Source organism: Falco peregrinus, chromosome 4 (genome assembly GCF_023634155.1).
Source record: "Falco peregrinus isolate bFalPer1 chromosome 4, bFalPer1.pri, whole genome shotgun sequence".
Taxonomy (NCBI): Eukaryota; Metazoa; Chordata; class Aves; order Falconiformes; family Falconidae; genus Falco; species Falco peregrinus.
In genome coordinates this window covers 24,365,542-24,392,742 of record NC_073724.1, presented here as the reverse complement: position 1 = coordinate 24,392,742, position 27,201 = coordinate 24,365,542, and the positions used below count along the sequence as shown (strand labels likewise).

The following is a 27,201-nucleotide window of genomic DNA, read 5'->3' as shown; positions in this document are numbered from 1 at the left end:
CACAAGAAGTGGCTGCACATATGGTGAACAGTACATAAACTCCACATGCAACTTGTTTAACATTCAGAGCTAGAACACAACCACTGGAAAGTGGAAATTCTGGGATGAAGCAATAGGCTGATGTTACGGCACATTACCTAGTCAGTCAACAGAACACATCCACCTAAGAAGACAAGTGATTCTGCGTAGGGGAAGCATTAGCACATGATACTCAAAGGTCAAAGTGAATACCAGTTACTGTACTAGTACTAGCACTGTTCGATTAGAACAGATAATAAGTGCATAACCTTACAAAATGTACAGTAATAACTGCAGGAAGAAAATGGAGTGTAGATTCAGTTGAAAGTCTTGAATCAGTCCTACTGTGCTACCATTATTTCCTACATACACTATGGAAACAGCCCTTAACACGAAGTCTCCAAAGTATAAAGCTGGCATCTCATATGTGCTAAGTTCCTACTGTGATAGGTTAGTGGGATCTTCAGTCAACAGGCCATTCTGCCAAACAAGTAGGATCTGGTTCTGAAAAAGCACATCTATATTAGTGCTTTAATTCAGATCAAGAGTAAATCCAGTGATGGATGGTTTATATATTTATATATTTCTGTTTGCATAGCAAAGCTGTCTTGGATTTCATGACCTGGATTCCTTTCAAATTAAACTAAACTTGAGAATGGACTCCAGGAACGCAGCTAAGGCACTCGCGCTACTGATAGGCATTCAGTCTACTGGACCACAGTAGAGGTGGTCTCAAGTGGATTTCCTGTCTCTGTTGGTGTGGTGACAGTCTCTGCGGCTTGGAAGATCATACCTCCCACTGCTGGCAGTTCAAAACACAGTAGGATTGATGAATCCTACCCTGAAATTTGGGTGGTAGCACTATCAAGTTCCATCTACGGATATTGTAGATACATAGCGGGTGGGATTTACATAAAGTGTACACATCTACATGTGACATATTTATTATAAATATTTTTTAGGGTCAATGAAACAAAAGAAGGATTTTCATATGCAGCTCACCTATGTTAAGATGCATGCATTTGGCCCCAAAAATTCTGATTTTTTTCACAAGGAGCTAAGGTGAGCCAATTGCCCCAGATTTAACTACCTACCATTACCATTCAAATCAGCAGTTGTTAAATCCAGTTATTCTGTAGAACATCAAACACTTTTCTGTTAATTCCCCTATACTCAGGGCAAGACAAGTAAAATCGGTGTAAGCACTTGGAAAAAGGCGGTGTTCTTAAAACAAACAAAGCAACTTTGGTGTGGGGTCAGCTACGCTATCAGTGTGAATTTGCTTTCTGTTTGGATTTGGATTGCTATGTGATTGTAAACTTGTAATTGACTTGCGACTGTTTATACAGTCCTATAAGTATAATGTTTCTTTCGGACCCTCAGGATAAATTTTCAGCATCGTGCACAGCAGATTAGGTATGCACTGCTTAGCAGCTATGAATAAATCAACCACATTTTGACTTATAATTATGCATAAGTTTTTCCTAGAGATGAGTACCACATCTCTTATTTTTTTTATTCATATAGGGTTCAAATTATTTTGTAAATGTGAAAGTTGGAATGGTACTTTGTATAAATAAAAGTGGATAATAAAGCACAGAGTTAGGATGTGGTTAGGAAAGCTGTTAAGACCTGTAGCTATTGCTGCAACATAGACAATGCAGGATGGAAAGGTTCTCATATTTACACCAGTATTACAACACTAATGATGGATCATTAAAGGTCACAAGTAAAACTATTTGGTGGCTATCTCCTTATTAGTATTTAAATTAGCTCATAAATGCATTGCTTGAAATTCACTTTTAGACCTTACATCTGTTGAACATAAGGCTATGTATTTCTAATGTAAATCTTAATTTTTAGCCTGCTTAAAATGCTAAAATATGAGAGATGGTCATGCAATTTTATGAGGTCCATTGCATTTGCATTTTGCATGACAGCTGTGATAATTTTTTGAGCAAATTTGCATCTACGTTCTGCAAACATCTGAGACTAAGATGCCATTTCACACATGCAGCTAAGATGCATAATGCAAAAGACACCGTCTAGTTCCCCACTTCGAGGTCTCCCATGTTTTCTTGCAAATGTTTGAAGGAATTTCTTTAGGTAGGACCTAGGCAAGCTATAATGACAACCACAAGATGCTATCCTTTTTTTAATTAGACTGTCAAATGAAGTTAAGGTGTCAGCTATTTGACCATTCCAATATATGCTGATGGTGATTGATTCAATATTTTTGGAATGATAAAAGAAACTCTTTTCTGTATCTTCAAAGGTTTAATGATTTATTATGTCAGACTCAGTTTTAAACCGAATATGTATATGCTTTTAGATCCAAATGCATAATGCCAATATTCTGCCAGTGTCCTGGTTTCAGCTGTGATGGAGTTAATTATCTTCTTAGGAGCTAGTGCTGTGCTGTGTTTTGGCTTTGATGTGAAACTTCTCTGTTTCTCAAGGCCCTGCCAGCGAGAGGGCTGGAGGGGCACAAGGAATTGGGAGGGGGCACAGCCAGGACAGCTGACCCAAACTAGCCAAAGAGGTACTCCGTACCATGGGACGCCATGCCTGGTATATATATACCTGGGGGCTGGCCGGGGCGGGCGGATCATTGCTCAGGGGCTGGCTGGGCATCGGTGGGTGGGCAGTGAGCAGCTGCACTGTGCGCCGTGTGTTCCTTCCTTCCTGTCCCTCTGGATGTTACTCTTTCCCTCCCCCTTTTCATTATAACTGTTACTGTCATCATTGTTATTATTGTTATTTCATTTTTATTCTGTTTCAATTATTAAATTGTTCTTATCTCAACCCCCGAGTTTTACTTTCCTTTCCAACTCTCCTCCTGATCCCTCTGGGTAAGGGGGGAGTGAGCGAGTGGCTGCGTGGGGCTTAATTACCAGCCAAGGTTAAACCACAATAGCCAGATTAAAATGTGAAGAATTATGAAGAATTTAAAACAGGACAAGTAATTTAACACCACATTTTAATCCTCTGCACTTTTCTGAAAATTTTAAAGTAATTGTCAGAGTGTTTGTCTCATTTTACAACTTTTATTAAATAAAATTTGAACTGTGATAAAATTAGTTGACATTAGAGCCCAAGCATTTCTTGTCTTTCAACAGTCAAATTTTTTAATCTTTCCTGAATTTGGGAGCAGGTTTTAAACATCTGCTATAGATCATATACCATAAAGTTAAGAGGAGCTTTATCAAGATCAAGTTAGTATTCAGATTTCAGATTAATTTCCCAGTTTTCTGATTTTAACTGTGCAAATGTAATGAAGTTCAGATTATTTTCCCAGTTTTCTGATTTTAACTGTGCAAATGTAAACTTGCATGAAAGTAGCTGTGCATTAACTCACCCTCAAAACAAAATATGTTGGTTTTTTTCCACCTTGATATGACCATCACCATGCACACTTGCTAATTCACTTACTTCTCTAATCGCTTTTGGGTAACTCAATGGCTTTTGTGCCTAAGACACTGTACAATCCTGAAGCCTACTGTAAAATCACTGTCTCCAAACCATGCTACCCCTGAATGCATCTCTGTACAGACACTATTAATACCAATAAGAAAGCAAGCCTGACTGTGAAAATTGTCCTGGAGGGAATTTTCCACCAATGAATGTAAACCCCAATCTGTCTTCTCTACAAGGCATTCTGAACTTAGTAAAAACCAACAAATAATTGAAGGCCACAATTTTTTTTTTATGTTTAATCTTTTTTTATGTTTCATCTTTTTTTATCAATTTAGTCGTCTTCTTTTTTTCCCCCCCTGGTATATATGTATGTTCACTATGACAGCAACTATGCTGATTTAATCTCCAGAGGCTCCTTTCAGAAGAAAAGGCAAATAATTTTTCAGGTCATCCTCACTGATCATAGATGACTAGCTCAAAAGATTGCTCACTAGTTTATGAAATTAGAATTAGATTCCTTAATTCAGCTAAGTGCACTTGAAAAAATATTCTGAGCCTATTCGGAAAGAGCTTTTGTTGAAGTTTCAGGATAGCACAGCAGATGTCTTAAAAAAAAAAAAATCTGCCTTTTTTTCATCCAAGGCCTGAAAAGAGAAACTGTCGCTCTCGTTTTAAATTGGTTTGGAAATGCTTGAGGTTTCTTGCTTAGGCCAAAATGCATTTGATGCCCCCAAGACATGGTGGGATCATGAGATTATGGAGGGCCCTGAGATCATCAGGCCCATTTCTTTGCCTTTTCTCTAACTAATTTTCACTTATGAATAAAGCAAATATGTGGTATGTGAAATTACTAATACAGCTATTAATCTGAGTTTACAAATGTTCAACAATACAAATGCTATGTGTAATTTGGTTTGTAATGGGAGGTTACAAAAATGGACCTATGAGACTTTCCTGTGTGCAGGCAAGACAGATTTCTACAAGTGCTCTGCTTTGCCTACAAGGATCACAGTGAGATGTGGTTTTTAGCATAAATCTGAAGGCTAAATTTGAGATTAGGAAGGGTAATTCACATAGCAACACCACAGATCAGCTGAAATATTAACATAGATACAAGGAACAAATTAATCTAACTGTAAATAGCATTTGAGGCAGAGAGGAGTTACTGCCAAGGTAAACTCCTGAAAGAACAAATGGCAAATAACCACTGGAGGGACCCAACCAGCACATTTCTTAATTATATGAACAGCACTATTCCTATGGATGAAGAGGCAGGTACAAGGTTAGTCCCTCCCTATTAATGTATGTTTTTTAAAGGACTAGCTCTTTTCTGAACCTATAACATCAAATCTATGGAAGCTGTATATAGATAGACATTCCTGAATGGGAAAGGTTTGAGATTTCCACATTTCACATTAATAGTTCTGTAACAGACTGGTGTTTTAGTATCACATACAGAGAGAAGCAACTCGCAACAGCAAACAGATTTCTTCTCTAGAAGGTGCTGGAAAAGCATGGCTAGCCACACTTAGCAACTGACTGTGTTGTTATCAAGATTCAACAATTAAATATGACAACAGTAGGATAGAGTATTTGCATACATTTCCTATGAGTGTATTTATTATACCAGTGCTTCCTATTTAAAACAACAATTTTCTACCCTCTTACTGTGTATTTCTAAAATTAATATAGAACCAGGGAAGCAATTAATTGTCACACAGGAAAATGAGAGACAGAAATGTGATATTATTCTGTAGATTTTTTTGCCAAGAAAGTCCTCAAAGGTCTTTTTAACCTGGCCATGTATTTTTATGAGAAGCACCTGGAGATTATTGCAACAAGTAGTTGACAAACTCCAGCAGAATCACACAAAAGTTGAAATGTGAATGGACTCAGAAATTTGGGATATGGGTTTGACTACCTCAGCTCTAAATTAGCAAGAATATTTAGGATATGTCCCATAGAAATTTTTTAGGGAGTTTTTAAGGACAACTGTCAATTTTATGCCTTACTAAAATCATATTGGTAAAAAAGCCATCATAGCAGCTCTTTGCCCCTAACACCATGCTAAGATGTTCAGACTTTGTCCTGTAGGATATACTGTGGTGGATACAAAGGAACTTACATTATGTTTCACTCTGTCCTGAAGCTGGGTTGGAAGGGACCTTCAAAGACCATCTAGTCCACCCCCCCTGCCACAGGAAGGGACATCTGTCACTACAGGTTGCTCAAAGCCCCATCCAGCCTTGCCTTGAACACTGCCAATGATGGGGCACCCACAACTTCTCTGCGCAACCTGGTCCAGTGTCTCACCACCCTCATTGTAAAAAAAATTTCTTCCTTATGTCCAGTCTAAACCTACTCCCTCTTTCAGTTTAAAATCATTGTCCCTTGTCATGTCAATACAGGCACTGACAACATGTCTTTCTTATAAGCCCTCTTTATATATTGAAAGGCAGCAATAAGGTCTCCCCTGAGCTTTCTCATCATGATGATCATCTCCCTTGACTTGCTGGCCATGTTTCTTTTGATGCAGGGCCAAGTACAACTGACTTTCTGGGCTGTAAGTGCATGTTGGTGGCTCATGTCCAATTTTTCATATACCAAATTAAACAGATAGATTATATCTATTCAAATTTTAAATAAAGAAAAAAATGTATTCATTTACTACTTGCTTAATGTGTGCTCTGCCATTCTGTGGTGCCAAAATCAACTGTATTCTGGATTAGGAGCACTTTAATACCTGTCACACAGCCATATACTATACACGTGGCTATAATTTTCACGTTGACAAAACTAGTATCTTCCGTGACTTCACTAGAGATGCTGAGATATCCTGAGCTACTCATTTATCTTAAACATGTGGCATTAAACAATCTTTGGGTTTGCAGAAAGACAAAATTCATCCTGCTTTTCTGGGCCAGGCCATTCTTTTCTTTAAGATTAAAGAACTTCTACATTTGTATTATTTCTTTGCCTGCTTTGTTTTTAAATTCTAGTCTGACTCAGAAATGGAAGTAAAATCAATTTCTAACCCACAAATACCTCATCTACTGAAATACAAGAGCCTAAAAAGCCTAAATACTTTATTCTCATAAGACAGAAATGGCAGCAGTGCTTTTAAACAATGTAAACTGAAGCACCTAAGGGCCAAGTTAATTGCACAATTTTAGGCCAACTAAGTATGACATTATAGATGAGTCCATGTAGTAATCTGCTAAAAAAGGAAGATGTTTCTCCTCTTTCTCCTCCTTTCTGCTTTTCCCCAGAAGATGGTTAGGAAAAAGGAGGGAAAGGAAGGAAGTGTGCTCCGGCTTCCTTCTTGTGGTAGCAGCAAGCTACAAGGAACAATGAAACTGTGGAATACAACTTCATGTGGGCCTGAGGTCAGGATTTGATTATCTTGGACTCTCATCATCTCAAGCAACTCAGCCATTAGGGGTCAGATATTCCTTTGGATATTGAGCTTGCTACTGTAACATAAAATCTGTTGGGTGTTCTTAGGTTACTACAATGTGCTCTTCATGAGGAAATGTCACAAAGAGCCTTCCACTGTTAGATAGGGAAAGGGAATGATTTAAAAAGGGAAGCGTCTATACAAGAACTCAGCTAAAAGGAAAACAAAGTAAGCATTCAAAATAGTAAAAAATAGCCTGAATACACTAAATGAAATATGCAAAACAAACAAACCATCAAAAAAACCACAACAGTAATATCAAAAAATAGCAGTTGGAAAGCATAATAAAAATTATTAGTTTTTCTTAAACAACACACTACATTGAAACATAAATACCTTATTTTACAGTCAAGTAGTGAGGGCAAAAAACTAAAGAGCAGCTTGCCCATCACTAATAACAGCACTTAACAACCTTCTATGATGGAATAACGGGCTGGGTAGATGAGGGGAGGGCAGTCAATGTTGTCTACCTTGACCTCAGCAAGGCTTTTGACACTATCTCCCGTAACATCCTCATAGGTAAGCTCAGCAGTGTGTGTTAGATGAGTGGACAATGGGGTGGATCGAGTGTAGAGGAATTATAGAGAAATGAAGACAGGTTAAAATTAACATTGATAATACACAGCTGTGGGCTGGCTTCAGGGGCGGTGGGTTGGCTGGTGTGGATAAGGTGCAGGTGTGGCTGGTTCTGTTAAGTAGTTAAATAGCTCTAAGGGGTATGGAATGGGAGGACTGGATGAAGAGAGACTTTGAAGAAGCAGAGGGAACAGAGAGTGCCCTGGATGTAGCAGAGATAAGGAAAGATCCTGAGAGAAGCAGGTGGCCTGGGTGAGGAGAGGATGGCTGGAAGAGGAGCCTGGAGAAGAAGACTCTGGATGCAGCAGAGGCAAGAAGCAGGGTGGCCTGGCCTGAAGAGGATGAAGGAACAGCATGGACAGTAGATGAACTTCTGAAACCTTGTGGGGGGTTGGTGGCTGTGCTGGGGCAAGGCATGGCAACCACTTATTGAAGCTAACCTGGTATGTGATGGTAAAAGCCTTGTTGCAGCCAGCTAGTTTTGATAGTGCTGTGACAATTGGTGCCCTGTGTGAGGTTCAAACTCAGAACCTTCAGATTATGAGACTGAGTGTAATGAGCAGTGACAGCAGTGATGGCTGTGCCAGGGGACATCTGAAGTTTTGAGCTGTGATGGCAGTGCCCAATGTAGTGGAGGCAGGCAGGGATAGCCTGCGATCCACATCGGACACCAGGAGAGTGAGCTGCTGCGGATAGAGGGAAGGAAGCCTGACCACCATAACTCAAACTGCAACAATTGAGAACTGGCTGATGGCAGAGCTCAGAGGGCTGTGGTCAGTGGCACAGCCCAGCTGGAGGCCTGTAGCCAGCGATGCTCCCCAGAGGTCAGTGCTGGGTCCAGTCCTGTTCAAATCATTTATCAACAACCTGGATGAAGGGACCAAGTGTACCCCCAGCAAAAGTTGCTGATACAAAACTGGGAGGAGCAGCTGATACACCAGGCGGCCACGCTGCTGTTCAGTGAGACACAAACAGGCTGGAGAGCTGGGTGGAGAGGAGTCTGGTGAAGTGCAATAAAGGCCAGTGTAAGGTCCTGCATGAGGGAGGAACAACCCCATGCACCAGTACAGGCTGTGGGTTGACCTGCTGGAAAGGTAGCTCTGCAGAGAAAGACCTGGGAGTCCTGGTGGACAGCAGGTTGCCCATGAGCCAGCAGTGTGCCCTGGTGGCCAAGAAGGCCAAGAGGATCCTGGGGCGCATTAGGAGAAGCACGGCTAGTAGATCAAGGGAGGTGATTCTGCCCTGATGAGGCCACATCTGGAGTGTTGTGTCCAGTTCTGGGCTCCCCAGTTCAAGAGAGTCTGGGAACTACTGGAGAGAGTCCATCAGGGAGGTCTACAAAGCTGGTCAGGGGGCTGGAGCATCTCCCTGATGAGGAAAGGCTGAGAGAGCTGGGCCTCTTTAGCCTGAAGAAAGGAAGACTGAGAGGGGATCTTATCAATGTCTACAAATACCTTAAGGGTGAGTGTCAAGAGGATGGGGCCAGGCTCTTTTCAGTGGTGCCCAGTGACAGGACAAGGGACAAAGGGCACAAACTGCAACAAAAGACGCTCAATCTGAATATGAGGAAGTCTTATTTACTCTGAGGGTGACAGAGTACTGACACAGGCTGTCCAGAGATGTTGTGGAATCTCATCAAGAGATGTTAAAAACTCTCCTGGATGTGACACTGTGCAATATGCTCTAGGTGAACCTGCTTTAGCAGGGGGGTGGACTACATGATCTGCAGAGGTCCCTTCCAATTTGACCATTCTATGATTACTCTAGTGCTTTCCCTAACATTAAAAATTCCATTATTTATCTCATTATTATACAGAAAGCAATAAAAAGCTTTCTGTAATGCGAAATACACAACTAGTTTCTGGAAGAATGATCTCTAGTAATACTACCAGCCTGCCTGTTATATTGTGGTTGTTACAGCAATCAAATGTACCACCGAAGAAAACCCAGCCAATAGTCAATAAAAGGACAATGCTACCAACCTCGTCAATGACAGATTATGACCATCTCAAATTTGAGCCTTGTGATTCAGCAGTGTGAAATTTCTACATGGCAATTCACTAATAGGAACCAGTCTGCTCATAAACAATAGTATACAACACAGAATTGATATTGCCATAAGCTTTATTGTATGATCACTGTTTTCACTGAAAATTAGTTCCTGTTTTTTTTACAGTATGGTCTTAAAAAATAATTAACATACATTCCAAAAGTAGCATGAAAAAGTTTCATCTCTCGCTAAGAAACAGGAGGAATGGTTTTAAAGAAACTTCTAGGAGTCTCAGTATCATCACTGAAACTGAAATGCACATGGTCAGATTAGTTTTAGTTAACTGCAGCTAAATGAGAGGCAGTCTAGCTATGAATACATGGTAGAAGGCTGGAAGACATCTCCTGAATCATCACATAAACTGTTCACATCATCCTAGTTCATATGTTGCTGAAGATATTTAATTATACTTAAAAAATACCACCTAATCCCCAAGACCGTAAGAAAACCTCAATTTCTGAGTCCAGTTGCACTTTCTAACAGTTTCCCACCTCCAACGTGGATCAAGACCTGGAAGGATAAATGGCTTGCTTCCTCCCCTTCCCCATTCCCATGCCAGCTAAATTAAAGTCCTAGTGCTTTACTATAGATCTGGAGCTGGATTAGTGCATGACTGGCAGCAAAGCTATACCTCAGTAGGTAAATCTGAATGTCGCCTCTGTGCCTCATTTTTTCTTTGGGGAAACAGATTAATGAGATTCTCCTATTTTACAAAGACTTTGTGAAAATGTTTATTGGTTAATCTGTTATATAGTATACCAGAGTAATGCCACAGAAAAGATGAGAGATGTCAAAGAAATCTGTCTTCAAAACAGAACTTCAATAGTATGTGTTAAATAAAAAATGAGAATTCATATTTAACAATGAGAAATACACCTACTGTTGAGTAGCTGCTCATTAAGGCACTCTGTGATGAGGAGACAGCGTTCCAACAGGAAAAGAAATAGCATGTAACATAAGCTTAAAAGCTGTACCATAGGATACAGGCATAGGAAGATTGATTTTTCCTATCTTTAAATATTTGACTTCATAGCTTTACAGTGTTCACTTACACCTTCTGCATATTCATATGAATTCACTGACTGTATCAGTTATATTAAGGTACTGGATAATCCACTACAAAACTATCTGAAGGTACAAGGAAGGGGTGTGGATGGGAAAATTTAAATGGCCAGTTTAAAAATCCTTAACATCTCTAGTTCCTTTGCTCCTTTGTTTCATGTTTAGGCTTCTTTCATGGAGATGTAACTTCTGTGAGCAACACCCTTCACCTGCTAGCTCAGTTGCATCCTTTATTAAAACCATGATTACAAGCTCTACAAATACCTCGACAGAAAACTGCTTTTAGTGTCCAAGTGTTGAAGAAAAAAGGATGGCAAAATCACGTTCATAAGTCAGTGCTGAATGTTTCAGGTTCACCACAGGGACACTTTCACCAAAGCCAGCAAAGTCTGCCATCCTGATCCCTTGTTCTGGATGACCGACTTACTAAATTCCTGTAGTGTTTCCCTGGGACAGGGCAAACGTCATTCCTCTTAACAGCTTCATGGTATCTATGCTAAAAAGGTTGCTATGCAGAGAAACTCCACCAGCAAAATCTTTAGTAGCTTCCTTTGAACTGCCTTCCCAGTCTGTATTTTGGAGATTATCTACAATTTGGATAAAGTTATCTGCATTCTGTTTCCTCATTGCAACCTGCATCCAAGTATACATAGAAATCACTGTATTCCTGCAAGTCAGTTTTGACTTCAAACTCTTAACATATTCTTAATCCCACTGATAATTATTTTCTCACCCACCTTAAGCAAGGAGCAAAATCCAACCATACCATTTATATGTGAGATCAAACTTTAGGGGCAAGGGTTAGACAAAAGGTTGGTAGCACATTTCATTACAGAACTACCTATCCTCATTGTTTGGAGAGTCCTTGGGATTCTCTTATCCCTAGTTTATCTAAAACAAGCTTTGAGCTTTCTCCTACTAATGGAAATTAGCTTTTCTCAAAAGCAATGCTATTTTTTTCAATTAGAGCATTTTCATCACAATGTTACATGTCATTTCACTGTTTTTATATTAGACCAAATTTTCAGAAGTTCATAGCTAATAGAAAGCCCTTAAAACTGTGAAAGATATATGATTATATTTCTTGGAAGTAAAATGCACAATGCACTAACACATCTTGTGCTGACAATTTAACTCCTGCAATATCAGATTAAAATGAAATCTGTTGAGTAGCTGGCAGAGAACCTTGAACAACACAGCACTACTACCACAAGCTGCGTTACACCAAGTTTTCCATCATGGAGTATGCATTACTAAGACCTTATATAAACTTGAGACTGATTAAAGAAATGCTGTGGGAATGGCTGCTTAAGATGTGCTTTGTCATCTTGTAAATAATATTCTAAGATGTAAATTTGCTGTGTACAAAGATGTAATAGAAAAAGGAAACAGTACCTGAGGAGGATTAGGTAGCTCAGGAGGCTTATCATAGTGGGAATGTGAGTCTTTCATCACTTAGTCATCTCTTTAAATTCAGTCCCATTCAGTAGTGACTGAAAGTCATTGCTGCTTAGTGACATATAAAATGAGTTTGGGCTTTAGCCCAGATCGTAACTGGAAAGCATCCATATAATAAAAGGCAGAACCATAAATGTCTTTAATCTGCACCCTTATTGACAGCTTTCCCAGATCTGACCTAAGGAGTGAATGTGCTTCAAGAGCTTAACTACTGTCTTAGCTGAAGAAACAACCTCTTAATGTTCGTGTAAGAGCAGGATGGTAGAACAGGGTGGGAAAATGCTGTTCTAGTCACAGAGTACCTGTATTGGCTGAATACCTTCTTTCTCAGAGATGCTGGCTGAACATCTTTGATGATATCAAAAGCAGCTTAAAAATAAACCTTCTAGACTTGAGATGTATACCAATATAACTTCAGGAAAGCTAGGTCAAGGAATGCACCATTAGCATCAGACATCACTCTCCAGATTTTTAGTTCCATTTTTAAGTCTTCAGGTTCAGCTAAGTTTATGTCACATAATAGCTGGATAAAAAGATCTGAGCCTTCTTATCCACCACTTCTGCTAATGTGGCACCACTCTACTTGCTTATCTTTTAAATTGACTTTGCACTGTTACGAATGACTCCATCAGGTGAAAAGCCATGGTAAATTAAGCTTATTCCTGCATACAAGATATTTTCAGGAGGGGAAAGAAAAAATAATTAAGGATAGCTCACCCATTTTTTTCTCAAAGCAATAGGATTTTTTCCCCTTTCATATTATTAATAATGATTTTTATTCTTAGCATAATTCAGAATTTTCAGAAAGTTTGTTTTGCATCTTTAGATTGCTCCTAATAAAGTAGGATTCTAAATAAGGGTTGAAAACATACAAACACTGTAAAGAGAAATAAAGATGTAAGAATTTACAATAACAGCCACTAACAATTATACGTAAAGGAAGAGACATAGATTTCAGATGAAACTTACCAATATTACGCTGTTTCCCTTAAAAAGAATAGTTACTACTCAATATAGGAAATAATATTAAAAAAAACCCCACAACCAAAACACCTAGGAATACAATTTCAGTGTAGAATAACTTGAAATAAATATTAAAATGCTATTAAAATTACTTTGTAATTAAAAATAGTAAGTCAAGTTTAAGACCTTATAGGCTTGTAGGTTTAAAATAATTAGTTTAAAAAGATAAAATATTTTTACTAAGAAATTGAAGATAGATCACATCCCATTATGAAGGCAAACAAAAACTGAAAAAAAGGTGGACTATAACATGTTTCAGAAGCTCAAGAATTCTTTGGCTGTAAACATTTAGACCCTTCTTTTTGTTTTGTAAATACTTTAGAATATAATACCTTCATCAGAGCAAGAATTTTACTAAAAGCTTTGTAAGCATAGTTCAGTATTCTGGCTCCTAAATATTTCACCATTTTCCAGGAGTAGCTTTCATTTTGTTTCTGAAAACGTTCTTTCCATCTATTTACTAAAGCAGTGGCACATCTACTGCTACAACAGAGAAAAAAAGCCACAGGGATCAATAAAAATTGTTTATATTAAATTTGAATGTCTTCCACTTAGACACTTGATTCACATCACTCCAGAGTTGAACAGAAGTTAAAAGCAGAGGATGTGTTCAATCCACACACATTGCATACAATCTATTTAAAGATGCACACACTCATCAGATAAAAGACATATAAGCATTTAGTTTTTATTGTCTCACATTTATGTACTGTGAGAATTAAGAGCTACAGCATAATCCTGCACATATGTATTGATATAATTTCTTCTACAACACTGGGAAATCTAATTATGGAACAAGAAAATTAGGTGTTTCCATAATGGTCTGAAGTTGACTTGGCGGAGCTTTTGCCCTTCCCTTTCTCTTTGAAAGCGCAGGGTGAAAATACATGTTCACAGACAATTTTTAAACATGGTAACAGCTGACTAAATGAAAGACAGTGTGAAAAGTGGTCTGATCTTCAGTTAGTCTACTAGACTGTACCCTAGCTGCCCTTCCTCAGTGAAGTATGCTTTACTTCTACCTTGCTGCATTTCATTATAGACTACACATCACCCCAGAGAGTTCTGTAGCGGAGTATCACAAATGCCTTGCCAAGATGTTCCTCAGGTAGTTCCATTTATTTAGATACCCAAGGTTTTAATTACATAAGTACTTTCAGCTTAAAAAAAAATGTTAGGCACTGTATTTTCTTGTAAGGAAAACCTATTTAAGATACCATTAGCATCCTCAAAAGTTGTCACCACTGCAGGAACACAATCACAGAATGACTTGGGTTGAAAGGGACATTTAAAGATTGTATAATCCAACCCCCCTGCCACAGGAAGGGACATCTGTCACTAGGTCAGGTTGCTCAAAGCCCCATCCAGCCTTGCCTTGAACACTGCCAATGATGGGGCTCCCACAAATTCTCTGGATAATCTGGTCCAGTGTCTCACCACCCTCACCGTAAAAAATTTTTTCCCTTATGTCCAATCTAAACCTAACATATTTCAGTTTAAAAACTTTGTCCCTTGTCCTGTCCATACAGGCACTGATAAGTCTTTTTCCACCTTTCTCGTAAGTCCCTTTTATTTATTGAAAGGCTGCAATAACGTTTCCCTGGAGCTTTCTCTTCCCCAGGAACACAATCCCAAATATTTCAGCCTTTCTTTCAGAGAAATGTTCCAGCCCTTTGGCCATTTTTGTGGATCTCTAGACCTACTCTAACAGTTCCATGTCTTTCTTGTGCTGGGGATCCCACAGCTGGATGCAGTACCCAGGTGGGGTCTCATGAGAGAGGAGGAGCAGAGTATCATGAAAGTATCTTGCTTCTGTTTGCTTCAGTGAAGAGTTCCTTGGTTCATCTAGACTGACTTTTAACTGTTACATCTGATTTTGTTTCAAGGTAGAATTGACTTCAGTGAATGACTTTTTTCTTTTCTTCAGCATCTCCTAGGATCACAGAATGGTTAAGGTAGGAAAGGACCTCAGGAGGTCACCTTGTCCAACCCTCCCTGCTCAAGCAGGGCCACTTGGAGACCAGGACCACATCCAGAAGGCTTTTGAATATCTCCAAGAAGGGAGATTCAACCACCTCTCTGGGCAACCTGTGCCAGTGCTTGGTCACCCTCACAGTAAAAAAGACTTTCCTGATGTTCAGAGGGAGGCTCCTGAGTTTCAGTTTGTGTTTATTTCTTCTTGTCACTGGGCACCAATGAGAAAAGCCTCGTCCCATCCTTTTTGCACCCTCCCTTCAGATATTTATATAGATTAATAAGATCCTCCCTCAGCCTTCTCTTCTATAGGCTGAACAGAGCTCTAGTGCCAGCTGTCTCAGCCTTTCCTCATAGGTGAGATACACCAGCCCCTTAATCATCTTCCTTTGCTGGATGTCGTGCAGTAGCTCCATAACCCTCTTGTACTGGGGAGATACGGAGCTGTTCTTTTCATATATAACTCTTCCAAACCTTTTAAGATATTTCAAACACAAGTTATATGTACTATACATACGGATTTATTTCCACTCCTTTTCTTCTAATTAACAAACATCAGACAATGGTAGTATTTTCTCGGCATAACTTGATCCTAATACAAGTCAAAAGATCATGGCAGACAGGCAGTTCTTTCCAGCCTCCAGGGCATTCACAGAATAAAGACAGCTAGAAAAGGCCCCCACTCTACAGTTACTTAGTGTGGCCAGACTATAATTTCTGAGACTTCTTCACACTTAAGCCCTTCAGTTGTGATTGTTCCACAAAGGATTAAGCACTGATATGTAGTTTTGCTACTGTTAACAGAATAATAAACAGCCATTTGTAAAAGTGGTATTGAATTAGTGTGTCTTCACACAGCTTGCATGCAAGTCTAGAGGGGGCTCCAAAACTCTTTGTAGTGGTCTGTTTTGGATTAGTGTAATGCAATTTACATCAAAAACAATTTCTGAACATATTCGTTTCTCTTCCTATACTCAATCAGGAATGAAGTAATGAAGGAAGGGGAGAAGGGAGGAAGAAAGAAAAGGATAATACTGCATTCATCCATTCATCATTTCTTTTTCCATTTTTAGACTGTAAGATTATTTCATCTGCTCTCATATGAATTATAATTAATAGCATTAATAAGGTGCTTAGCCTACATTGAAAGAAAATTAATGTTATTAGCCAGAGAATAACTCTCTAAGGCATGTCATATGCAGTGACATTATAACTGTGAATGCTTTAGACATTGAATTCTGCTATACACACATCAGTATGCAAAAGCAGTAGATATACATGGTCCCAAAGCTTATGAAGAGCCTTTGTATTTCATATTTTTGACATGGTCTATAATCATACTACTCAGTATTGGTTTCAGAAGTCACAAACATGAAATATTCAAAGGAGTATTTTATTCATATGTCTTACAGGTTTTCTTCTCCTAGCATGGAGATTGTCTTATGATTGAGTTATTGTCCAATTAGGTAATTGATTCTGTATAAATAAATGAAAATGAAATTGTCTTTTATTTAGAATTCTTAGTCTGAGCAGACTTCTTTGTCCTACTAGAAAGGCTGTTGCTTCTTCTTGCAAATGGCAGCTGAAATCTTCTTTCTGATTCCAGTTGATCTCTCAAATTAGGAACAATATTTCATTTGCATTTCATGGTCTAATCTTGATATAACTTTTTCATCACTGGTACCTGACAATCCTAACTTCTACTACTACATCTAACTTCTCTTCTACTCTTTTCTTTTTTAATCATCTCTGAAAGTTTTCCTTCATTTCCTAGTCAGCAGACTGTAAGTGTCTCTTAGAACTGGGTTAAAGTTGGTGTTTCTTTTCATACTAGATGCCAAACATTTCTGATGTACTATAATGCAGTTTTCCATACACTCAATTTTTCTTCCTATGCTTGTGTTGTCTTTAATTAGAAGCTTTTGCAGCATATTGTTTTATCTGGGCTATTTTGTTCTTATTGCTTTTGCAAGTTACATTCATCTGTGCATAAATACTAATTCTGTCTAGCGAATGATAAAACCTCCCTTTGTGGAAAGCTTATAGTTTTCACTTTTTCAGCTTTTCCAGACAATTTTGTTTGACTTTTCTACTGTAACATTTTTAGAGGCATTCCAGGAAAATACTGGTTACTGACATCAGCAGTACATTGAATAAATCTACTTTGTCTGACACAGTTGATGCATTAAGACTGGAATTTTCAGTGGAGGTTAATGGAAATAAGTACTCCCTTCAGGGAGGGGGGGGGGGGGGGGGGGGGGCGAGGAGAAAAGAAAAAAGCTATATTATTCCGTCAGACTCGTTTGGAAATGCCAGCCATAACTTTTTTTCATCATTCTAGTAATGGAGGAGAAAGTAACAGAGGAACTAAACACATTTTCAACCTCCTGGAGCAAATATGCCATCTGTCAACAGAGAAGTCTTACAAGTCATAAGCAAAATGAATTAACCAGGCCCCCAGCTGAAAAAAAATTTGATGCTTGTGTACTCATATATTACAGACAAGGATCTGTTTCCTGATTAAGCGAGCTCCACTGCCCCTGATACTCCTGTAATGAGCTGTAAAGGATAATATATGAGGAAACTTGTGTACCTTCTGTGAGTTTGTTTGAAATTCCTATGTTATCACCACTAAATTTGTATGTCTGATTTATCCCAAGCCCTTTTAATAATATGCTTCTGTCCTACAGTTTGGTTTGTTTGACACATCTCCTAAAAGCCTGTGGTCATTCTGGAAGAGAGCAGCAATTTTCAATCTGTTACCACCTCTGCATCATTAAATAGCCTGAAACAGTGCATGTAACCTGCCTTGGTTTCCAACTTACTGCTTAAACCCCAGAGCCACTCTCCTGAAGGAGGGAGCAAAAGGTAATGGCAGCAGCAAATTACCATTTAGGCTGGAATAAGCTAAATATCACGGAATAGAAAAAGAAATAGTAAAATCAAACACAAACACTAAGACCAGATAATGCTCAGTAGCTTACTACCACGTGGATGCAAACAGAAATGATAACACATGCATACTTTTATCTAGTGCAAGTGCGTGATTGACCAAATGCTAGTGGCCATTGACAGAAGTGATGATGATTCAGGGTGTGATACAACTGGAATGAAAGCCACTCTTTACAAAACCTGAACTAAATCATTCCTAAATTTATCAGTTGCCCACAAGGGTTTTCCTCATTTTTGCAAATACTGCACTAAATACATTACAAATCACTAAATATGCTGTGCTTCCTTTTGTCCCATAGCTTCTGGAGCTAGACTTCTTGGTGCAAAATATGCAAAGATATACACATAATGTCTAACTGCACATGCTTGCATACTTTAAAAATATGTATGCACCAAAGATGAACACCTGTTCACAGCAACTTCATAAGGAAGCTATATTTTCCTGTAGAAAGCCAGTTTGTGCTGGGTTGTACTGAGAACAGAATCGACTTGGTGTATATGCGAAGGAGGAAGTAAACTCAACTTTAGCTCCTAATACTGCTAGTCTCCAATATGACTATTTTCAAACATGAAGGACCTTTTTTTCACAGGTTATCATCTCTGGAATCAGAGTCACTCCAATACATTTAGACATATAGAAAGTCTGTTGAAAGATGTAATGATCAACTGCTCTCCAGCCCCAAAGAGAATGGAGGGCTCCAAAGGGCAAATTGTTTGGGTTTGACTGTTCTTCATGAACAGAAGTGGACCCTACCTGAGTGATTTCACTAATTCAGAGAACTCACTAAAGTAATTAGTAAATTACTGTTGCCAACAGCACATATTTTAGTCACTTTATTTGAAAATATTCTGATATCAGTATCATGTTGTCACTTTTCAGATCAGTATATTGTTTTATGAGGACAACCTGCAGAAGCCAGATGGCACTCAGAAGCTCATAGGGTTGGATTTAACTACTCCACTTCAAACGTCCACAGTTATGTTGTCCCTATTTCTGCTAAGTTCATACCGTATAGACTACTTTTAAAGTCAAAGATAGCAGGCATTTGTAGGACACAATACATTTGGTCATAAAGTAGATATTACAAGAGGTCAAATTACTGTGCCTTTTAAATGACTCTTTCTTTCCCCTAAGAATAAGGGACACATATGTCAGATACACCACAGACATCCAAAATTCTGAAGTCTGTATTTGGGACATGAACATAAGTCTTCCATGAATTCCCTCCATTGCTGTTAGAAACATATGTAACATACCTACACTCCAGTCCATTTCCTCCACTGCATCCCCATATAAACCATGCTTGCTCTTTCCTCTGAAATCTTTTGAAGCATGTAGAGCAGTATGGACATGAAGATAAGACAGGACAAGAAGAAACGGTGCATTGGTGTTCCTGGAAAACAAAACCAAACCAAATCAAACCCCAAACCCTTAGTATATTTCATAACAAAATTTCTACGAAAAAATCTTTATACAGTAAGGCTCAAAAAACCCACAAAAAAACCCAGAAACCAAAACCAAACAAAAAAGGATGAAAAGGAATACTGTAACTGATTATGGGATAATCCTGAACACACACACACACACACATACATGCGTGCACATGCACACACATGCACATGGAGTTAAATTGTCATTCTTAACTGTATACTGAATTGAAAGCAGAAATAAATGCCAAAATCTAATTAGTTACTGTTTGCTAGATATATTTTTTGATAGAGGATTTCCTTAAAGCCAGGAACCTAGAATTTTCTGGCCAGAAGACCTCTCTTCATTTTACAAGAACATATTTAAAAGCCCAAATACAACTGCTGTTAAAAAAAATTCCTTCAGAACTACATGTATGTAAAACACAATTACCTTTCTCACAAAGTTGTATGGAAGCTGATCAGCTAGGCTATTATGAGGACCAGGGTCATACATAGCATAACATCACTACCTATGTTAAATCAAGTATATTGGTACTCTTCGTCCTTCTTTATCCTAGACTAAGGTATATGACTGAATCTCTTGCCATGTGTGTGTACGTATGTGATCAGTACATAGTTTTACAAATACATTGTACCAAAGAGTAACTAATCTCAAAGTACATATTAACATGAAGATTTTTCCTCTCATGCTAATGAACAGTTTCCATTGTCTTCCGTCTGTTTCCTGAACTGATATGAAAGAATGAGTGCAATAAATAGACTCTGTAAATTTTGCTGTTCGTGTGATCTGTCAACATGATTTTTATGATCAGTTCCAGTAGGCTGTGAAAGCACAGCTCAAGTAAGAACTTTTCCTTATGCATTATTTATAGAACTTCACTTAAAATTGTGTAGTACTAGCCAAATTAAATGCTATATGCTCTAACAGCATCTGTAGTACATTATGCATATTGTAAATATCAGCTGAATCACAAAAGCCCTACTCAGAAAACTTGTCTGGATCTTACCTTAAAGCACACAGTTAATCACAGGGTATTCTGGAGTTTATTTACCATATTTTCCTTCACCAGTCTGTGGTGGATAATACCTGGGATACACGTCAACATCACAGGGCAACTATATATTTCTGCATGCCGTTGATTCACCCGCTCTTTAAAGAGGGGAGGAAAAATAGACATGCATATACAGACTGTTTCTTTAAAATAATAATAAAAAAATAATCTGTTAGAACCTGAAACAGTCTTTCAATAATCTGATATCAATATTTCATCCTTAAGGAAAAATAACTTGTTTTAACCTATATTTATGATTAATTTTTCCTCACTCCTTGGTTGGACCTGTTGTTACTCAGGTTGTGTGGATAAAGCTTTTTTTCATTTTTTACTGGCATATGCAGCAGTACATAAGCACAAAATGGGAATATTTTATTCAGATTACTCACTTGATAAGTATGTTTCTGATTGAGACTTTTTCTTCATTAAAAAGTTTCTCCTTTTTTGAAAAAATGACAGAATAAATGCAACATTTTTCATGTAGAAAATGGGAACAAAATAATTTGAATTCCCTACAAATATTTGTGCATGTATCCTGTATTATGTTAGTATTATAAAGTACAGATTCAAAAAAATAAAGACAGTATTTTTCATAAAAGATACACTGTCCACAAAGTTGTTTGTTGCTATTTGAAAGATCATATATGTGAAAACCTTTCATTACTGTAGCAACAAATGACACGAGATTTCTGAGTCAATTAAAAAGACTGAAAATACCAGCACTTCAAGTAACAAAAGACCTATACTTCTAAGTTTAGTAATTAGTATGTACATTAATGTAACACTGACCTTTCATTAAAGAACATTTCTTCAAGGCATGATTTTTGTTTTACAACTTGTATTTTTTACTGCATGGGATTATTTTTCTGCAAGGCATGATTTTTGTTTTACAACTTGTATTTTTTACTGTACGGGATTATCTTTGACTTTTTCTTTAAACAGTTCACTGAATTGAGAGTACTATACAAATTCTAGGGTAAGACAGCACAAAAATTTACTTTATACTTATAATGGCATAGGCATAATTTAGTTTCCATGCAAACAGCCTTGTTCTAATGTCCCAGAGATAGTGCATACTTCTACGTATATTGCTAAAAGTAAGTATCAGAAGCCTCCACCATAAGCGTTACTTTCAAGTGATAATAATCCAAGGTTTTTTTGTGGTTTGTTTGGTTTTTTAAATGGAACTGACACAAAGATCTAACTTTCATGAAGAGTCATTGAATCAGTGATTGATATGGAAGGGCACTACATCATTCTCTTCTTTGCAACTAAGATTGAAAGGTTCTGATTGACAGCTCTCTGTCAGGTGGAGAAGTGTCTCACCTATTAATATCCTATAAAAGATCACAGGTAGCTATTAATCTCCTGTCAAAACTCTTGGAGGAGAATCATAACGGACTACCTTCACCATGACCTTGAAAATGGAATGACAATATCAGCTAGCAGGCAGGAGAGAAATTTGACAATAACAGTTTAACTCCTGAGCCGCTTCAGTAAACAGCTCTTACAAAAACGTATTGCCACTTTTACACAGTTCAAACACAGGAAACTTCAGTTTCAAAAGATTTGAAATTCACTCATTCAAATATAGTAATCTTTTTTATCTAACATGAATCACAGTCTTTTCAATTTACTGAGTAACCAGAGAGATTACATACATCTGACATAAGACATTCTTTAATGTGTGTTTAACTGATCTTGAAAACATCTAAAAGCATCACGTTGCTGGCGACTGCTCTGCATTGCATAGTACTAGGTTCTTTTTTAGTGTCAGTAGTCTTTATTCAAGGATTCAATTCAGGCTTGAGCTGTAAAGAACAGCTTTAAAGTGGGTGAGAGAGCAAGTTACAACTAAGCTGACTGTGCTTCACACATGGGTTTTTAACCTTTTTCCTCTATTTTACTCTAAATGCTTTTTGCATTGAAAACTCTCTGGGTGATTTTGTTTGCTTTTCTATGCATTGACGTTAATCTACGACCACTGCTACAGAGTAACAAGTGGGGCTCTAAAATTGTTGGCCTGCAATTGTCAAAACAGATTTCAGGTATGATTCTGGGCTCTAAACTAGATGGGAACACACCATGACAGGGATCCATTTAACTTTTTCATAACAAATTCTAAATTAACCTTTAATATGATATACAAGTACAATCTTTCTAAACAACTTTTTTTTTCTAGATGTGAAATTGTCCTCATGTTCTGGCATAAAGGTAGATACACTTGGCTTTGCCTGAGCTGGGCAAACACTGTGTTGTTAAAATTGGGTTATCAATTCTTTCTGTAATCCCCAGTCTTATAAATTCCAGCTAATTCACCCCTAAAGCCAAAATAGCTTGCAAGCAGCTATTTGAAACAGATGGGTAAAAAATGTTACTTCTTATAAAGATGAATACCTATGATTTAATAAGACTTATTAAATATGTATGAATATGTCATTTTCACATAGTCACAGTACACCACAGTCACACTTAAAATGAAACAAAAATGCTGAAGTATATAATATGAAGGTACATTTTCAGCACAAATACGTAACTGTGTTGACAAAGGCAGATGTGAACCTAACCTTTCCTTTCCTGTAACTCTCCTTTTATTGAAAACATTCTTCTTATTCAGTATTCCCCCAGTGGATAAATTAATGCAATGCTTATTCCCCACAGCTCCCTTCTCTACTTCCAGATTAGATCACCAATTAGACAGTGCTCTTTGTGGTGGGAGTGGCTGAATGCACTTCATTAAAGCCTTCTTGTTCCTGCAGAAGAAAAGGTAAACCTTGGCTTAGTTGTATCAAAGCAGGCCTTTGTCCTACAAGCTGAATTTTGGTTTTTTTCTATTAACAGGCTAAAATCCTTGTTAGTGTGAATCCATCAATGAATGAGTATTTCTGTCTATACTCTTTTAAAAGACACACCTTAAAACACAGATCTCATATTTTAATTTTTTTTCAAAACCAGAAAAGAGAACTTCAGACCACTTGGTAGTAATTTATCAAAACCAGAAAAGGTGTTAAAAATGGAATAAGAAAAGGGGAAAAAATGTAAAAATATGGAAAATCCAACTCTTTCTGGGAGACATTAAAAGTAAGATGTATTGGTACTATATCTGCACTTGTGAAATTACTATTTCACGCGAATAGTCAAGACATCTCTGATTTCATGCTTATTTCTTCCATTAAATGCCTAAGGTACATAATTCATATATGTTTTTATTTTCTTTATATATAATCTTTTTTGTCCCCTTCAAAAAGTACATTCTCATAAGCATGGGGGAAAAAAAAATTCTCAACTACTACAAATTATGCTCGTTACTTAATCCCTCTCCACTATAAAACTTTGGAGCCCAGTATATGGCACCACTGCTTTTTATAAGTGACACATTTACAATGCAGTCTGTCACTCATCACAGAACTAGCTAGGTCCTTAATCATTCTTAAATTAAATCTTGCATTTGCAGATGGCCCTAAAGTATATAAATTCACAGCTTCTTCCTGTTAGCTTTTTGTTCAAAAGGAACAAGCAGAGGTCTAAGGAAAAGGTATGAAGAGCCAGTAGAGTTGTTATGGCTTGTAAGTTACTACCCTTTTTTAATATGTATGTAAATACATATCATGTGTATACAAAGATAAACAAACTCTTCTCTGTAGTTTGTATTTTGGTGTGAATTACAAGAAATACTCTTGTAGAATTCATAAAATCACTTGATTTCAGATCTCTAACTCCAGTACAACATGCCAAGCACCTGATGTTAAGACCTAGTGATATATGGAAAACCTCTATATCACAGCCTGCTAGAATACATAAAAAAAATCTGACTGTGTGTTGTAACAGTGTTTCAAGGACTGAAATAGGATAGATGAAAGCAAAATTACAAAATTATTAACTGTCATCACAAAAGTTTGAATATTACAGCTATGCAATTTATGACCAAAAAATACTTGCATGAAAATTATTCAACTTATCTTCACCCTACCTTTTGAATATAAACATGTTTGTATGCAAGCACTGTTTTCCAAAAATTAGATTTCATTTGTTTGGGTTTTTATTTTAATATTGTTATTAATTGTGATCAGCTAGATGAATTTGCCAGAGAGGTATTCTGTATCACAGAGTGGTACTTTTGTGTTGTTAATTTCTGATACATTAGAAACTGGTCTCTGACTTTCCAAATTTGATTGTCTGTGCAGCTGGTCACTAAAGGACATGCTGAAGACATATGAGTGACGACCACACCGAACTTAATATGAAATAATTAGCATCCATTTAACTTTTAAATATATCGTAACATCTAGAGAGTGTTCCGATAGGTTTACAATATGAACACACAAAATCACTCTTGGGAAAAAGTAATTAGAATTAACATACACTGAGCTGACCTGCCCACTTACAATTAGGATAAGCAACTAAATTGATATTTGTTTTCACACACTGGAATTGACAATTGTAATTGTATATACTCTTCTCCAGTGCCACTTATGAGCATTGAATCTTGTATTTGTTCCCTTTCAGTCTACCTAGGAACAAATGAACACAGTAATACATATATACTAGACTGAAGGAAGAACAAATACATTACCACCTCTCCTAGGTGCCTAACCATGCCAAAAAAACAAACCAAAGTAAGCACATAGCTATAGGCTATGAAGAAATTCTCAAAATACTTTAAAAATACAAAATCTAATGATTATGTAGAATCACTGAATTATTTAGGTTGGAAAAGGCATATAAAGTCATTGAGTCCAACCATTAACCTAGCCTGCCAAGTCTACCACTAAACCATGTCCATAAGCATCATACCTACATGTCCTTTAAATACCTCCAGGGATGGTGACTCAACCACTTCCCTGGGCAGCCTGTTCCACTGTTTGAACACCCTCTCAGTGAAGAAATTGTCCCTAATATCCAATCTAAACATCCCCTGGTGCAATTTAAGGCCCTTTCCTCTAGTCTTATCGCTTGTTGTCTGGGAGAAGAGACCTTCACCCACCTCACTACAAGCTCCTTTCAAGTAATTGCAGAAGGCAATAAGGTCTCACCCGACCCTCCTTTCCTCCATGCTAAACCACCCCAGTTCCCTCAGCTACTCCTCAGAGGACTTGCTCTCTAGACGCTTCACCAGCTCCGTTGCCCTTCTCTGGACACTCCACCACCTCTATGTCCTTGCAGTGAGGAGCCCAACACCGGACGCAGTATTTCAGATGTGGCCTCACCAGTGCTGAGTACAGGGAGACAAACACTTCCCTAGTCCTGATGGCCAAACTGTTTCCGATACAAGCCAGAATCCTGTTGGCCTTCTTGGCCACCTGGGCACACTGCTGGCTCATGTTCAGCTGGCTGTCAACCAGAACCCCTAGGTCTTTTCCCACCGGGCAGGTTTCTGGCCACCCATCCCCAACCCTGTAGGGTTGCGCGGAGCTGTTGTGACCCAAGTGCAGGACCCAGCACCTCTTGTTGAATCTCATACAGTTGGCCTCAGCCCATCTATCCAGCCTGTCCAGACCCCTCTGCCAAGCCTTCCTGCCCTCAAGCAGATCAACATGCCTGTCCAACTTGGTGTTGTCTGCAACCTTATTGGGGATGCACTCGATCCCCTCATCCAGACCATTCATAAATATATTAAATAGAACTGTTCCCAATATGGAGCCCTGATGAACACCACTTGTGACTGGCTGCCAGCTGATTTAACTCCATTCACCACCACTCTTTGGGCCTGGCCATCCTGCCATTTTTATACTAAGTGAACAGTACATTCATCCAAGCTATGAGCAGCCAGTTTCTCCAGGAGATAGCTGTGTGAAATGGCGTCAAAGGCTTTATGTCTAGGTACTTTTTTAAGTCTAGGTAGACAACATCCACAACCTCTCCCTCATCCACTGAGTGGGTCACCTTCTCGTAAAAGGAGATCAGGTTTGTCAAGCAGGACCTGCCTTTCATAAACACATGCCGGCTGGGCCTGATCCCCCTGTTGTCCTGTTAGTGCTGTGTGATGGCACTCAGGATGATCTGCTCCATAATATTCCCCAGCACCGTGGTCAGGCTGACAGCCCTGTAGTTCCCTGGATCCTTCTTCCTGCCCTTCTTGTAGATGGGCATCGCATTGGCTGACCTCCAGTCAACTGGAACCTCCTCGGTGAGCCAGGACTGCTGATAAATGATTGAAAGTGGCTTGGTGAGCGCTTCCACCATCTCCCTCAGTACCCTTGGCTGGATCCCATCTGGCCCCATAGACTTGTGTGGGTCTAAGCGGTACAGTACATCAATGATTATTTCCTCTTGGATTATGGGGCTTCATTCTGCTCCTGGTCCCTGTCTTCCAGCTCAGGTGGCTTAGTACCCTGAGAACAACTGGTCTTACTCTAAAGATCGAGGCAAAGAAGACACTAAGTACCTCAGCCTTTTCCTCAGCCTTTGCCACTACGTTTCCCACCCACATCAAATAAAGGATGGAGATTCTTTTGTTGCTAATGTATTTATAGAAACATTTTTAATTGTCTTTTATGGCAGTAGGCAGATTAAGTTCCAGTTGGGCTTTGGTCCTTCTAATTTTCTCCCTGCATAACCTCATGACAAAGGTAATAAATTTTCCTTTTTTTCCTGAGTTCCAGCCAAAGTTCTCTGTTCAGCCAGGTGGGTCTTCTTCCCTGCCAGCTTGCTTTTCAGCAAGCTGTGGGGATGGCCTAGTCCTGTTCCCTTAAGATTTCCTACCTGAAGAACACCCAGCCTACCTGGACACC

The 27,201-nt window shown here is 38.4% G+C and overlaps 1 protein-coding gene across 10 annotated transcripts in view; it reads right to left on the bottom strand.

Annotated features, from left to right (window-relative positions):
* Positions 1-27,201, bottom strand: part of STS (steroid sulfatase) — a 120,239-nt gene that overhangs the window by 53,404 nt on the left and 39,634 nt on the right. For all 10 annotated transcript variants that reach the window (XM_055801139.1, XM_055801133.1, XM_055801130.1 and 7 more), the window contains one exon: positions 19,245-19,381. In XM_055801139.1, coding sequence (XP_055657114.1) covers positions 19,245-19,381 — 137 coding nt within the window. The remainder of the gene's footprint in view (positions 1-19,244; positions 19,382-27,201) is intronic.